The sequence below is a fragment of the Streptopelia decaocto genome (genome assembly GCF_964273445.1).
Source record: "Streptopelia decaocto genome assembly, chromosome: 1".
In the NCBI taxonomy this organism is placed as follows: domain Eukaryota; kingdom Metazoa; phylum Chordata; class Aves; order Columbiformes; family Columbidae; genus Streptopelia; species Streptopelia decaocto.
This window is the reverse complement of record NC_138663.1, coordinates 32,448,066-32,463,339: the sequence shown is the minus strand read 5'-3', so window position 1 is coordinate 32,463,339 and position 15,274 is coordinate 32,448,066. Positions and strand designations below refer to the sequence as shown.

General features: G+C 35.1%; 1 protein-coding gene across 6 annotated transcripts in view; it reads left to right on the top strand.

Annotated features, from left to right (window-relative positions):
- Window positions 1-15,274, top strand: part of ADAMTS20 (ADAM metallopeptidase with thrombospondin type 1 motif 20) — a 100,678-nt gene that overhangs the window by 59,925 nt on the left and 25,479 nt on the right. For all 6 annotated transcript variants that reach the window (XR_014183152.1, XR_014183153.1, XM_082043421.1 and 3 more), the window contains 5 exons: window positions 47-154; window positions 1,372-1,536; window positions 1,767-2,057; window positions 2,382-2,543; window positions 3,981-4,157. Coding sequence is in view for 4 of the 6 variants with exons in the window: in XM_082043421.1 (XP_081899547.1) it covers window positions 47-154; window positions 1,372-1,536; window positions 1,767-2,057; window positions 2,382-2,543; window positions 3,981-4,157 (903 nt within the window). In the remaining 2 variants the exon portion in view is untranslated. The remainder of the gene's footprint in view (window positions 1-46; window positions 155-1,371; window positions 1,537-1,766; window positions 2,058-2,381; window positions 2,544-3,980; window positions 4,158-15,274) is intronic.

Below are 15,274 nucleotides of genomic sequence, written 5' to 3'. Positions count from 1 at the left end.
TTTCCAAAATGCATATTTTGAAAGCTTTTTTTGCTTGCCCCCACAGGAATGTGAATTGCCCTCTTGTCCAGAAAATACAAATTTATGGACTACAGTGCTTCCTCTGGTTCCTGTAGGGAAAGTGACCCAATGGAGATATGGATCATGGACCCCAGTATGTAAAGTAATATTGGTCACATCTTACAGAGCAGTCCTCCATTCCTTCACCTGTTTTTCTGTAAAGCTCTCATATATTTTTCAGACTGAAATCTGCTGGTGATAAATTCTAAAGGAATTCCATTTAAAAAAAATTTTTTTTAAGAACTTGTTTCTTAAGGAGGAGATAGATGTTCCCAGCAAATTCTGTATGCTTCGAACCTTGCTGGGGGGGGTGGGGAGGAAAATGATGCTAGGGGCTGGGTTCTGAGCAAAATAGCTTTCCTATGACTCGGAGTGTGCAAAGAAGTGTTGTGGGGTTTTGTTTGTTTGTTTTATTGGTTTGGGATTTTTTTTGTTTTTGGTTTTGTTGTTGTTTGTTTTTGTTGTTTTGTTTTGGTTTTTAATAATCAGTTTCTGAGTATGGAGAACATCTTTCATTCTAAGGTATGATTTAAATATTTCGTGTGAATAGCAATATTAAACAGTTTTGGGATTTAAAGATCTAATTTTACATAATTTGTAAAATAAACATTTAAAATATGCTTTCTACACAAACTTTAAGTGGAAGAGTTTTTGATGTTGATAGTGTTGAAAATTGTTTTATTTGACAGCCATGTGAAAATTTAAAATTATCTATGAAAATGTAGGTGTGTCTGTTAATCCCTTGAGGTTCTTAACAGAGCATATAACACAATTATATCTTTGCACAACTACATTAACTAAATACACCTTGAACTTCTCATCTGTAAAGGCATCAGAAGGGGCTCAATGCAGTATTCTGATGTGAACTGCTATGGCAAATAGATTGTAAATATCAGTTTTTATTAAATCAGTTGATATAAATATTGCATCACTGTGTAATAACTAAAATGTTCAGGAAGTTACTCTCTAATATTTTTATTATGAATAAATAAAAAAGTTGGTTTTGCAATTGTATAATGATTCCATGTTATAGTTGGAGTACTGCCTGTCCAGATATGCTGAATTGCTTCCTAAGAATCAAGGTCATGCAATTCAGTTCCAAGCCAAAGGGAATTCTGAAGGCCTAAACCATTCAGCAATATTTCACTTTCCTTCCTGAATTCATGGCTCTATCAGTGTGAAATGGAAATCTGGCTCTTAGTGTTTAATTCTGAAGTCAAGCTGATACTAAGCTATTTTAGTATTTGAGATGCTTGCATGATCTTGTTTTGGTCTCCCAAATTGCGATGAGCTTGGATTGTTCTCTGACAGTGTTCTGCATCCTGTGGGAAAGGTGATCGTGCTCGCTATGTGAGTTGTAGAGATGCTCATGGAGGAATAGCAGATGAATCTCTCTGTGCTCATTTACCACGACCAGCTGAAATTTCAAGCTGCTTCAGCCCATGTGGAGAGTGGCAAGTTGGAAATTGGTCCCCTGTAAGTATTGATTGTAATTTATTTTTTTAATATGTCTATTTAGATTATTGGCCAAAGTCTTGAGATTTCATTCAAAGAAATTGAGATTTCATAATCGGCACAAGTGTGATTGAAATTGCATTCCTTGAAAAAACAAAGTATATATTTCTTACTGTCAAAAGTAAATATAAATATCTTTGGTTATTAATTATCAATGTTCTGTCACAAACGTTGGGTTAATTTTTGGTCAGTGCACAGTTACGTGTGATAGTGGAATAGTAACAAGACAAGTTATCTGTGTCAACCGTCATCAAGAAATCAACGAGAATTACTGTGATCCTGAAGGCCGACCTTCCAAAGAACAAGAATGTAACATGCCACCATGTCCACCAGTTTATCATCATATTCCGAAAATACATGACCATCCAAGCTATTTTCCAGAAATGGGTTATCTTCCAATACACCATCCACAAGACAACATAAACCAGTGGAACCGTCCCTCTGTGGGAGGATATCAATGGAGAACTGGACCCTGGGGAGCAGTAAGAATTTTTTTTTTTAATATATTAATTTGTTCTTTTTGTGTCTGTTAACATTTTTAGACATATTATTGCAGTACTGATTTGGTCACAAGAGAAGCACATATATTTAAAAAATTATTATTATTGTTGTTATTATATTAAATTCAACATGTAACTTTTCTGTTATTTCAACTTTAAAATATTCTGCATAGTAGTAATTTTTATTTGCAAATTTCAGTTTTGAAAGTTAACATTAAAACCACTAGTTTTAGGTTGTTTTAACCAACATATTTTACATTTTTCTGATTATGCAATGGTGATACATATGTTTACATGTTTTGGTAGTGCTCTAGTACTTGTGCAGGTGGATTTCACCGTCGAGTTGTAGTATGTCAAGATGAAGAAGGAAGAAGTGCCAGTTATTGTGATGAGGCAACAAAACCCCCAGAGTCAAGACACTGTGATTCTGGACCCTGCCCACGATGGAACTATGGGAACTGGGGAGAAGTAAGATCATTTCACTTTCAAAGGGAAACATGATTTACCACATACGCTTAGGAATCATAACATAATCGTTTGACTGTGAATGGAACTGAACACCTTTTTTTTTTACTTATTTAAAAAGAATGAGTTTCAGCCTGTTTACCTAAACCTGTTCTTTGATCAAATCCAGAATTGTACTGTAATTATGAGTAAATATACATCCAAAAGAAGTAAGTACTGTGTGAGGCTAAGGATGTACAACATAAGTCACCACTGCAACACTCAATTATGAGACATACAAAATTACTTTCTGTTACAAAAACATTAATTGCATGCAGAAAAACCTCAGTGTAGTAGCTAGTCTAAGAAAAAAAACGAGTACAAGAAGCTGTAAAGACACTTTTTTACATCAAATTTCAAAGGTACTCACTAGCATAACTGCAACTAGTAGTAGTATCTGCTAGGCTGAAGTTACAAATTAGAAGATTAAAGATAGGATCATTCATTTAAAAGGTGTTCCTGTGTTACAATATTTTGATGAACACTATACATTATTGCAAAGAACAGTTTCTCCATGCAGTGTGATGTCTTATCCTGACCACGCATTCTTGCTCAAACACAACAAAAAGAGTTAAACCTGGTTTGGCATTCATTCTAATTCAGCCCGTTGTGATTCCTGTCCTCTTGTTCTTGGTAAATCAATCTCTAGAGCTGGGAAAAGAAGAAAAATCTAGTGACTTTTTAATTTCTTTTTTTCCCCTCATTTTGGCCATTTAGTTCTCAAGGCCTCTCTGAGTGTCTTGTTCTTTCTGTCCATAGCTGCAGACTTGGCATCCAGTTAATGCAGATGCTGCAGTTTTTGTCTCATTTAAAATTCTCTGAAACACAGTAAAAAGCTACAAGCTATTGGAACGTGCTCACTTTTGATCAGACTGGTTTTAATAGCTCATTAGTAATGAAAATTAGTAATTTTGCCTGGAATCAAAGAATTACAGGAAAACGAAAACCCAGAAAACACATCCTATACGTACTTTACACTTTGTATAAATTAGACTATGAGAAAGTGTGCCCATTGTTTGAGGTTTTTCTGGCAGTGAGGCATATTTGTAGGACCAATTTCCATCTTTTCTGCCTGCTAAAGAAATATGTATATATGCACATTTATTCTCACAAATGGTTACTACTCCTTGACAAAGTAGATTCTCTGTAACTGAGACTTATTGTAGAAAATTACTTGATAAACTATAGAAGTCTAATTTGGTAAACATTCTGATGACAGAATTGTTTTTTCATTATATGGAGTTAGACTGTAAGTCCTTATTCTTGAATTAAGTGTCCAGGGAATAGGAAAACAGACATAGTAAATAATAACATGTACTGATTATTGCTGTATCTCTTTGTTTGAATGGCATGTAATGACTGTCTCAACAAAAATATTGCATATAAAATTCTGTATTTCAGTGTACTCAAACCTGTGGAGATGGAATAAAGACAAGACTGGTGATCTGTCAGCTTCCTACTGGCCAAATGTTGGGTGATCAAAACTGTGAAATTCTAGACAAGCCGCCTAATATGGCACAATGTAATGTGCATTCTTGCCCTGGTGATGTTTCATGGCATCGGGGACCATGGAAATCGGTACGATAGCATTCACTAATATCTTTTGCTTTCTTATTCTTTCTATCACTCTATTTCCCCTTGCCTTTTAGAAATTATATTACTTTATTTGGTAACAGTGAAATAATAATGCATGTGAAATATAGTCTATGTAGTTTTATTAAGCAATCATTCCTGCAGTCATTGAATTAAATGGGAAACAGCCATTTACTTCAGTGGGAACAGTGTTATGCTCTGTAAAACATCATAGACAATATTTTGAAAATTACCAGAAATCATCATAGCCAATAGTAATACCTAATAGGTTGTTCTGTTTCGAAGGGTTATGATTTGATCTGTGTTTAAAGTATTGAAAAGTGTATGCTGTAATTTATACTGTAGTATTATCTACATATTTATATTTGTAAAAAAAAAAAAGCTTTTTAGTGCATAATTTTTTCTAATACTATATTTAAGTACAACTCACACATTTATATTATGCTCTGTCATCAAGCATTTTACTCCATATTATGTGTACATTTGTGTATAAAAGTTTATATTTGTGGTTTTGAAACAGTGACTAATTAAAGCTGTCTATGTATAATTATGTATGTAACTATAATATGTTATTGTCTACATGTCACTGTCTAATAATGTGTAAAACTGCCTACAGTAATCACTATTAATCTCTAAAATTGCAACTAGCAGATTATTAACATACTGAAGCAAATTGTAGCAAGCTCTACAATATAGAGTACGTAATATTTCCCAAACTGTGAATTCGGCAACAATATTTATTATTATGCTCAATTCTAAGGAGAGTAATGGCAATCAAAGGAGCTTGGATCCAGTTCTGGTTCCACACAAATCTGCTAAAAACCTCTCGTTGACATCCCTGGAAGATGGGCTAGGACAACAGTTCTATTTTTCTTTCTTTTTTTAATTAATAAAATTTTGTAATTTGTTTTTTTAATTAACATGGATACATTTTTTAAATTGAAACCTTTTAAAAAATCTTATCCAGTTTCAACTGTAAATAGTTTATTACTGTTTATAGAATGTATTCTAATTTATTGCAAATAGACTTCAAAATGGAAGTGTGAATTAATAATTTACCACAGTTATCTCTTTCTTCCACTGTGCAAAACAGACTTTAGGTTTGTGCTTAGCAGACACCAGAGTGTCTTATTTAGCTGTTAGCCAAATAATCAGTGGTGACTTGCTATTGCTTAATTAATGTACGTACTTTGGATGCTGATAAGAAGAGCAGGGCATTCAGCACACCGTTGCCTTTGGACTCAATGTTTGTTTTCTTTTTAGATTGAAAGTTATTCATGGCCTGTTTCTTCCCTGAGTGATGTTGTTTGTTCTGCCTAAATAAGTTACCTGTAAGCTATTGTAATATATTATAAATCACAGAATCACAGAATGGCTGGCGTTGGAAGTGACCTCTGGAGATCATCTAGTCCAACCCACCTGCTAGATCAGGTTCACCTAGAACAGATCACACAGGAATATGTCCAGGCGGGTCTTGAATGTCTCCAGAGAAGGAGACTCCACAGCCTCCCTGGGCAGCGTGTTCTGTAAAGAAGTTTCTCCTCATATTCAGATGGAACCTCCCATGCTTCAGTCTGTGCCCATTGCCCCTCATCCTATTGTTGGGCACCACTGAAAAGAGTCTGGTCCTATCCTCTTGACACCCACCCTTGAGATACTTGTAAATAAGATCCCCTCTCAGGCTTGTCTTCTCCAGGCTAATGGAGATGTTAAACGTGGCTTAGTTTTGCAAAGATTTTCGTATTGGTTTATGTTTCAATTGACATAAAAAGCCATTTTAATCCTTCAAAATGGAATGGAATCTAGTTATCAGAGAGAGAGTTTGCGGCCTCTGTTTAATGCGTTATTGGATTGCAAGCTCTATGGTTATTCAGTTTTAATTTAATCACACTGTCATGTGGTGTTGTGCAGAAACAAACGTACTCAAGAAATAAAAGCAGGCTCACATGTTAAATATGCTGTAACTTTTTAGTAATTTAGCTAGTTTGAATGCTGCCAACACACAAACTTCATTTAATTTTTGTTGCTGTTTAAACAGAGCAAAAATCATTAATTGAGGATGTCTATTATGAATGAGCAGTAAAAGCTGTTAGTCACAGAAACACTGTAGCCTAAAAGAAATGGCTTTGTTTAGCCTTCACCTATAGGTGGTTGGCAAGTGATGTGGTAGTTTGGCAATAGGTCATGGCTCTGCCAATCTTATGCCTTTCTGGAACACAATATCCTCTAATACAGGGGACTGTTAAGGACTGGACACTCTCTGGAGGCTCGAGTCATCTAGTATGTCACATTGACACATTCCCTTTTCTATAAAGACAGCAAGAGACAGATAAAATACTGTTTGTATTTTTGATAAAAGTATGCAGTAATATTTGTGTCTGGGCAGCAATGGATTACACTTTTCTATCTGTTAGTGAGATTCCGATGTCGAAAATTAAGTAGCAACTGAAATGCAAGATTTCCCACATGTAGTGTTATTTGCCATAATAGATTCTGCCATCTTTTACTTCTGCCATGCATGGGATTAATGTGATATGTGGAGGAGGTAAGTAGACAGAAGGGAGTTTCTGAGCAATTGCTTTACCTGGAACAACTACTTGACCTCCTTGAATATTGACCCTGTCTCTGGCCCAGAGAGAGACAGGTATCAAAATTGCTTAAAAAACCTTTTCCTTATTCTGGTGTAGCTTTGTCTAAACCGTGTCCGAACTAAAAGCTTCACTCACAGATTATTGCAGCTTTTACATAGCTAGATAGTTTCCTCTTGGATTTTAGATCCCAGCAGAAATAGGTTCAAAAAAAGTCAAATTATTTAAGGTTAATTCAGAATCCTGAGTCAAGAACCTGATCCACCATGTAGAAGGATTGTTCTAGTTTATCAGTTGTCAGCGTCTTTTATGTTCTCTTCCATATTGGGGCATTCTGACTTCTTCCACTAGCTATCACTATATATTTGAGGATAGAAGACACTTGGCAATATGTCTTATAAGTACATTTCTTTCAGGTTTGGATTCATTTTCCATAATGTAATTAAAATAAAACGTATTTTGGAAAAGCACAGTAGAGTGGTTGCACGGAAAGATCTGCTTGTGATTTGAAGCCAGAATTCTGTTAATGTTTCTGCAGTTCAGCAGCTATGGGCTGTTACATTTTGTAGTGTCTGTCTGTGGCTGCCAGAGCTGACCAGTACAAAGCACCAATGCTGTGTGCTCCTCTCCTGCCATGTTCTGCAGTCGTCCAAAGGGTTGTGAGGCAAGTAAATCTCAAATTCTAAAGGCTCTTACCACTTTAGGACATTTTCTTGGAAATAACATGCATATTCAGAAACTTTGGTTCTTTGAAACTTTAATTCAGTCCAAAATTTTCATATCATGATATCCACTCCAGAAGGATATCATGGATATCTGAAGTTTTACAGGGAGGATGACTGGAAACACATCCTTTTGCCTGTAATGTGAATTCATTTGATCTGAAGGTCATTGAGAGACTCTGACAATGATCTTCTGCCCTCTTAGTTTTATACAAATTTCTAAAGGAATTTTCTGTAGTAAGAACTGAATGAGGCTAATATTTTTTTTTCTGCCTTTTTAACAAAAGCCAAAGGAAATAGAGTGGGTTTACACCCAGTCCATGCATCTTGAGGGACTCTGCCTTGTTTTCAGATAATGTTGGTGTCAATTTTAATGTAACTGAGGTTGATAAATATTATACAAGCATTCCTAAATTAAAGTGTTTCAAAATTTGAAAAATTTGATTTCAAGATTTAATTGCCTAATTGGCATGTGTCTAGGTACACTACCTCTTCTTTGATATACAAAAATTACAATACAGATGTATATCTTTTGATATATACATATTTATATTTTATAGGTTAATACTTGAAGTAAATATAGCTGCTTATTTTAATGGAGTTGCACCACCAGTAAATTTGGCCTATATATCTTGGAGATTTTTCTTTTAGACTACTCTGGTTTCATTGGTGAAGGGATTAGGCAATGATCCAAAATTTCGTGAAAGAATGAATAAATTACAAGCTAAAAAATATGGAAACCATATGTCACATTATATAATGTCTAGAAAAATTCCATAGCATTCTGACAGCTGGCTGAGAGTACTTTGTTCTAGTATAGATTTTTATTGTATCCCTTTTTGCCTCAGTGCATTATTGTGTTTTTGTGTTTAGTTCGTACAGTAAGACTTCTGGTGTATTGTATTAATTTTCAGAGTGATTCAGGTTTTCTGACCCTCATGACAAGAAGTTGTTTTTTATTTAAAGGATGAAAAGAGACAATATTACAAATTTGCAAAGATACCATAAGATTTTAAAACTGAACCATAATGACTAGAATTAACAATTTTGTGCTAGAAGAGTTCTAGAATAATCCATCTTAATTCAGTTCAAGAATGCTGTTTTAGTACTCTCACTACTGTGGGTTTTTTTTTTCCTTTGAACAGCATTTCTCATATCCACATGCTTTAGTATTCATAGCCAAACAATTATCTGTTACCTGCCAAAAAGTTACATGGGCATATAATCAAATCAACTTTCTGGTTCCATCAGTGGTTATGTTTAGGTACAACAAATCTTCAGATATATCATGCAGATACATATACAATCCGGCAAAGCTTTCATGTGTAGCACCAAAGTAAAGTACCTGAACTAGAGAATAAAATATTATTTTTGGCAGTACTTGCCTGGGAAATAATTTGACACACAGTAGCAAGTTAGGAGATTTCAAGTGCCAAAGCCCTGGCCTGGTACCTGGGAAAAGCATGTAATGTGAACATAGTTCTTGGGTTACTCTTCCTTCTGCTGTTCAACTCGTCTAATCATCTAGTCTGCTTTTCTTAATGGAGGTTTCCTTCACTTCAAGGATTGTACCTGACTACTAAGTGAAGCCTCCCTTGGTTAAATGGTCATATCTTCCATTCTAGTCTTTTTCTCTGCCTCCTGGGTTGTTGCTGCACAATAGAAAACAATTGTAGGCTTCTCAAGATTCCTGATACGTATATGTTTTACTGTGCTGTGTACCTTTTGTTTTATATATTTTCTTTAAAGTTTTATGAAGTGTGAGTGGGCATTACCCTGAAGGAATAAAATAGGCTATTCATACGGGAAGACAATACCTTCCAGCTTCTCATAGTGAGGAAAGTGTGTTCACATTTTTGGATGACAGGAATTTTGATATATTTAGGAGTTAAAATATGGGATTGGTTCCCGCATAGTTTTTCAGTGCTTACCAAAACCCTTGTAGAGCTAGGTAGCCAAACAGCAAGGTTCCTGCAGTTGATGTTACTTTAGACACTTTATATTTCATTTGGGCTTTTGTTCTTGGATGAGTGTGGATAGCAACCTAAATTTTATCAGAGACATTTTTACCAGGTATGTCACAACTTGAAATATATGTTTGCTTCTCATCCTTTCTCATTCCTTTAGAAAGAATACAGCTGGATTACTGAAACCAGATTGTAACTGTGTGTTACCTAAAGGTCGTTTTGGTACTCCATTATCAGTAAATCTTCACAACACATTTGAAAGCAGATACCTTACTGTGTGCTTTTCTTAGCAGATGTGCCATGGGAAGCTGCTGTAACTTGAAGGTAACAAGTCTTGCCTCAAAAGCAGACAGTTATGCCTTTGCTCTGTACCATCCTCAGTTTTACCTCAATCGGTCTTTTTGAGGTGTTCCAGTTTCCTCATCTGAACAGTTTCATGTACAGTCTTTATGCAGCTTGGTTGCCAAGCACTACCAGTTACGGTTCAGAGTACAGCAAAGTTAAGGTCCATCTTGAGGTTTTTGTTTTCTGTTAGATTCTCATAAAAACATCTACATTTGGAATTTTATTTGAATACTAATGGAAGAGGATTTATACTCTCTAGTGTGAGTTAATTGTAATGCAGTCATTAGCACTTTTTCTTATATTTGTTTTCTTAACATGTTTGGATTCATGTTCTTTTACTTCACATTTATATTGTGAGTTGAGCTGTGATACATCCAATTATTTTCAAATTCAAGACATTTAAGAGTTTGACATAAAATTTAACCATATACTGATTATGAAGTCAGATGATAACTCTGGAATTCTTTTCTTAATTTCTTTGAAGTTTTAAAAGATAATGTAATTAAAGTGACCTTAAGATTAAAAGTTGACAAGCAAAACTTTCTCAAGAACAAGTACATGTGCAAAGTGTTTTTACGTTGTTCTGAGACTATTAGAAGAATCAAACACTGGCAACAAACTAATCATGTCAGTTGTATTTTGTTAGTCAATAAATTGAGTATCACAAATGAGTGTTTCACTACCTGTTCAAATTATACTAAAAAAAAAATCTCACAAATCTGCAGTTTAAGAACGTTAGTTTTTCAGAATTCACTGGGAACAGCCTAAATCCAGTTGTGCTGAGGTGTCTTTATGGTCAGTGATTCAGGCAAGATTTTACTCTTACAGAAGATAATCATATTTTGTTTGAGAGGCTGTGGAGTCTCCTTCTCTGAAGACATTCAAGACCAGCCTGGACACATTCCTGTGTGATCTGTTCTAGGTGAACCTGCTTTAGCAGGTGTGTTGGACTAGATGACCTCCAGAGGTCCCTTCCAACCCCAGCCATTCTGTGATTCTGTAAATGTTGATGAAGTGGTTGTTTTTTTTTTTTCTTTTCTCACTCTTAGGATTTTCATGTAATTTCTTAAGTATTCCTTGTGATTTCCTAGAAAATAAGCATAAAAAGAGTGGATCAGCTCACCTTCTAAGTTACATTTAAGTGTCAGAAATATATTGCTGTTATTACTTACTGCCCTTCAGACACAATGTGGTGTTCTTTAATGTGGATGTTTTTCTAGTTCTTCAGTTTTCTTTTTAGTTGCTCCAGAGCAATTTCAGTGTAATTCTGTCTTTGCACTAGTGGAAGAAATCTATTATTGCTTTCAATGAATATAAATTCATGTTTTTAGACGTTGACATTTCAGTCTTCTTCCAGTGTTGTTACTCCCAGGCATGCCATTGACTTCTGCAGGAGCAGAAGCAGCCCAGAATTGCATAAGTGAAATATTTCTTTTCATTTTAATGCAAAAAAAAAATCTTGCTATGTATGATAAATACCTTCATTCACTCTAATGTGTAAAAAGTATTTATATTTTCAAAGATAATCTTTTATATTAAAAGGGAATTCAGAATCAGTGAACCTGGTTTTCAAAACCAGCTTCAGGCTTTTACCTCTACTGCTGCTGCCTAATGTCAGACTTCAGAATACCTCATTACCAATGCAGCACGTTTATTTAATATCCCACTGGCTGAAGTCTTAATGTTAACATATGCTATTCATTTTTTTAAACTTTGGAAATGGGGGGTGCCTTTTCAGAGATAACTGATAACATATGTCACTACCCAAATCGTGTAATAAAACAGACTTGAGATAGTGGATTTCATTTAGGCTAATTCTTATAAAAATGGACGAAAATACTTGTTTCCAAAATTCAAAACCAATTATTTGTGTACTGTTCATCAAGTTTAGAGGAAATTTCTCCATTTTGGTGCTATGTTGCCTGTATAGCTTGAAATAATAAATAAGTTATAATGTATGTGTGATAATTTAATTTAATGATTGTGACTTGTGTCTGTGAAATACAATTGCATTTTAACCCTTCTTTTTTATGCATGTTGTGTGGCTTTGTGTTTATATTTAACGTGTCCTTTATTAAGAATGTTTAAGGTCCTAAATGTCCTAAAAAGAATACATATATATATATTAAAAAAAAGGGGCGGAGGGTGGGAGATGGGAACTAATCACTTTTACTAAAACTGAGGCTTTTTTACAATTGAGTAATCTTTGTGTTGCAATGAACTTCGTATGATATTGTAGTGACATTGTTTTCATGGGGGAAGCTCATATATACTTGAACAGAAAAAAAAAACCAAACAGTGTTACTGATAAAAGCAGCAATTGATGCCATTGAACAACCGGACTGGAATAGGTAGTTGGCACATGATCTTTGAAGATAAGCTTAAAGATACCAACTGTTGAACCTTTTTCTGGAGCTATGATTTAATGGCCCAGTCCTGCTCCCACTTAGTGACAAAAGGCAAAGAATAGTGAGGATCATAACATAATGCTCCAGTCTTAATCTTGAAGGCATAACGTAATTTTTTACATTCCTAGAACACTTTGCATGAGAAGGTTTGCAGAACTTTCAGACCCTCCATTTAGAAAGAGGACAAGTAAGCAGGGAACATAGTCAAAGAAAAACAAACAAAACAGTATCATGGAAGGGAGAAAAAAGCAGGTGGTCCTTAGTACCATTGATAAATATATATATATATAGGCATTTAATAGAAATGAAGGGAATGTGAAGCTACTGAAGTATTCATGTATTTTTTTGCAGAGTTACAACTTTAAGAAAAGCTTAAGGGTTCTCGGTGGTCAGATCTCTGAGCTGCCTGTATATATGTGGCAGTTTTGAACACCAAAACCCCAGTCACAAATGTTGGTTCAAAGCATTTTGGAGACCCAAGTCTAAAAGTTATTAAGCTTATATTAAAGTATTAGCATTTTCTGACATTTATGAGGGTTAATACATAAATATTTTGGTTTCCAGGCATGGGTTAGGAAATGAACAAAATGTTCCATAGTTCTCTGTTACAGGACTTCCCAGTTCTTTCTTTGGAAACTGGTAACTAGGAGACTGGTGACTCCACAAGACAGACAGTCCTGTTGGTCAGTACATATATTAACGTATGTATTACTTTATCTGTGGCCCTTTCCCTTTGAGAGCAGGCTCAGGCACACAGATTTCCTGCAGAATCAGTCTTTCAGAAGCTTGCATGTGTGCTCACATTTATGCACATGACTGCAATGCTGGAAAGATTGATCTGTAAGGAAACTGAAAATACACAGGAGAGTGGCTTAGGTTGGAAACAAACTGGAATTCAACATGTGAAGGTAGGTAAAATGTTGTATTTCTTATTGGCTGAAATATAAGCATATATTCATGTCCAATTAATGTTTAAAGTAATTTGAGTTATTTTTCTTAATTCTTTACCTGATATTGTGTTAAGTACCATAGAGTTATACTTTTGCATGGTTCTAAAACGTTTGAAAAATTTCTGACAATACTGTACTATTTCAATATATATTGCTTTGTATTTTCAGTTGTCTTTAAAGTTCAAATACAAAACATTAGCTTTTAATCAAATGAAAAAGAGAAGCGATACTTTTTATAGAGCAGACAGACATACAGAGCTCATGTATTTGTTATTCCTTTTATTTCTGAGCTACTGTTTTGCTGCTGCTAAGATGATTAAAAATGATAAATCAGAGATTGCAGTTGCTGGCCTCCAGTGTTTCTTCTGCTCATCTTTAGGTTTTTGCAAACTTAGCTAAAACTAATAGGTCTAGCATTGTAAGACTGTATCATCTCTAACTACTTTTGTAATTGGTGAATTGAAAGTACCATATCTCTGAAGATAAAAAAGAAGAATCCATAAAATGAAGTTTTAAATTGTGAAAAGTATATAAACAAATGATTTTTTTCTGTGCAACCCTTACGATCATGCAAACGTAGCTTCCACACCAGAGATGCTCCATCATGGTCCAACTTTTATTGTGAACACCTATGACTAAAATGTCGCTCTCAAGAGGTGAACATTACTTTCCAGTGAGAATGCAGATTATGTCATTCCCATGCATTTGTTCAGTTTTCCCAAGCATAACAAGATCCTCCCTGTGGTGCAGTCTGTGAAACTGTCTGGTCAGTGAAAGCAAAAATGGATTCACTTTGGTTTGCTGTTTGTTTTTCATGGAGGTCTGTGAACACACCTGCTGGATGGATGTGGATACATCCGTTGTTCTCCATTTGGAAAATTTGTCTGGGAATTTATCCATTTATTTGAAACAGAAAAAAAAAAATCTCTGCCATTTCTTTTGCTCACACTATCTCCTTTTTTGCCACCCTTTTTTATTGATGCTTGCACTTCACTGTTTGTCTCCAATGCTGCTGCCTTCATGTAATTGCTTAAAGGTATTATTAGTGTTGCATGACTGTGGAATAAAGAAAGATGAGACTTGCTGAAGTCTGGACAAGTCAGCAATTTCACATCTCCAATGATGTAATGGTAAAGGTGTCTGTACCAAATACTTTCTAGGAGGTATGAAAGGCAAAGAGCAGGATTACTATTCAGTCTTGTAAATTCAACACAAATTTATACCTGTGGATTAAGATTTTCAGAAAGAGTTAGTGAGGGTCTACCTCTGTTCGTTTTTGCCACTGATTTTACAAGGAGAGGTAAGGCAGAATTGTCTGGGTTTTTGTGGTGGTGGTGCTGTTTGCATTGGTTTTGGTTTTGTGGGTTTTTTTGTTTGTGGTTTTTTTTCGTGGTAGTGTTGTGAGTTTTTATGTTTTGTTTTTAACAACTTACCATTGTTCCTGTATTTTTAATTGTGATTTGCCTCAGCCATCTGTTGTTTAAGTCATTCAACTGAAAGATGATACAAGTTTGGTACACATACCAGCTGAGCAATGTAGTTTATCTGTTCCCTCCCAGCAATTAATAAGCTGATCTTACTTCTCATCATTGTAATATATACTGTCATTAATTACAGTGATGATGTTGCTTGAGGGCTGATGGTGCAGTTCTTAGCAGTGGTACGTGCAGACTCCTTAGTGACACTTAAGACCTGCACATGAGGTAGCAGAGCCTGCCAAATGGTTGCTGAAAGGAGGCAGAAATACCTTTTGTTTTTCTGATTCTCAGGTGGTAACCCGATGCAGCAGATTCAAATCAAGAGCAAGTAAGGCAGGAAAACTAACTATGCAATTCAATTTTTACTGTAATTGATAGATTAAATGGAACCTATAAAGGAGCGTTAAATGAGGTAGCACGTGATATATCATTACTGTTGACGGAGAACATATTGATCATCAACTCATGAAGCTGTGATTATTTTTAAATTTTCAAAATTATCAAGTAAACATTAACAGAAACATAAAATACCTTTAATTAGCACAGGGCTTGTTTTTGCATCTCACTGATGCCATCACATTAGCAGTGTTAGCATCCCTGCCACTGGTAGATGTTTCTCTGTTAGGTTACTGTTGCGTCTAATA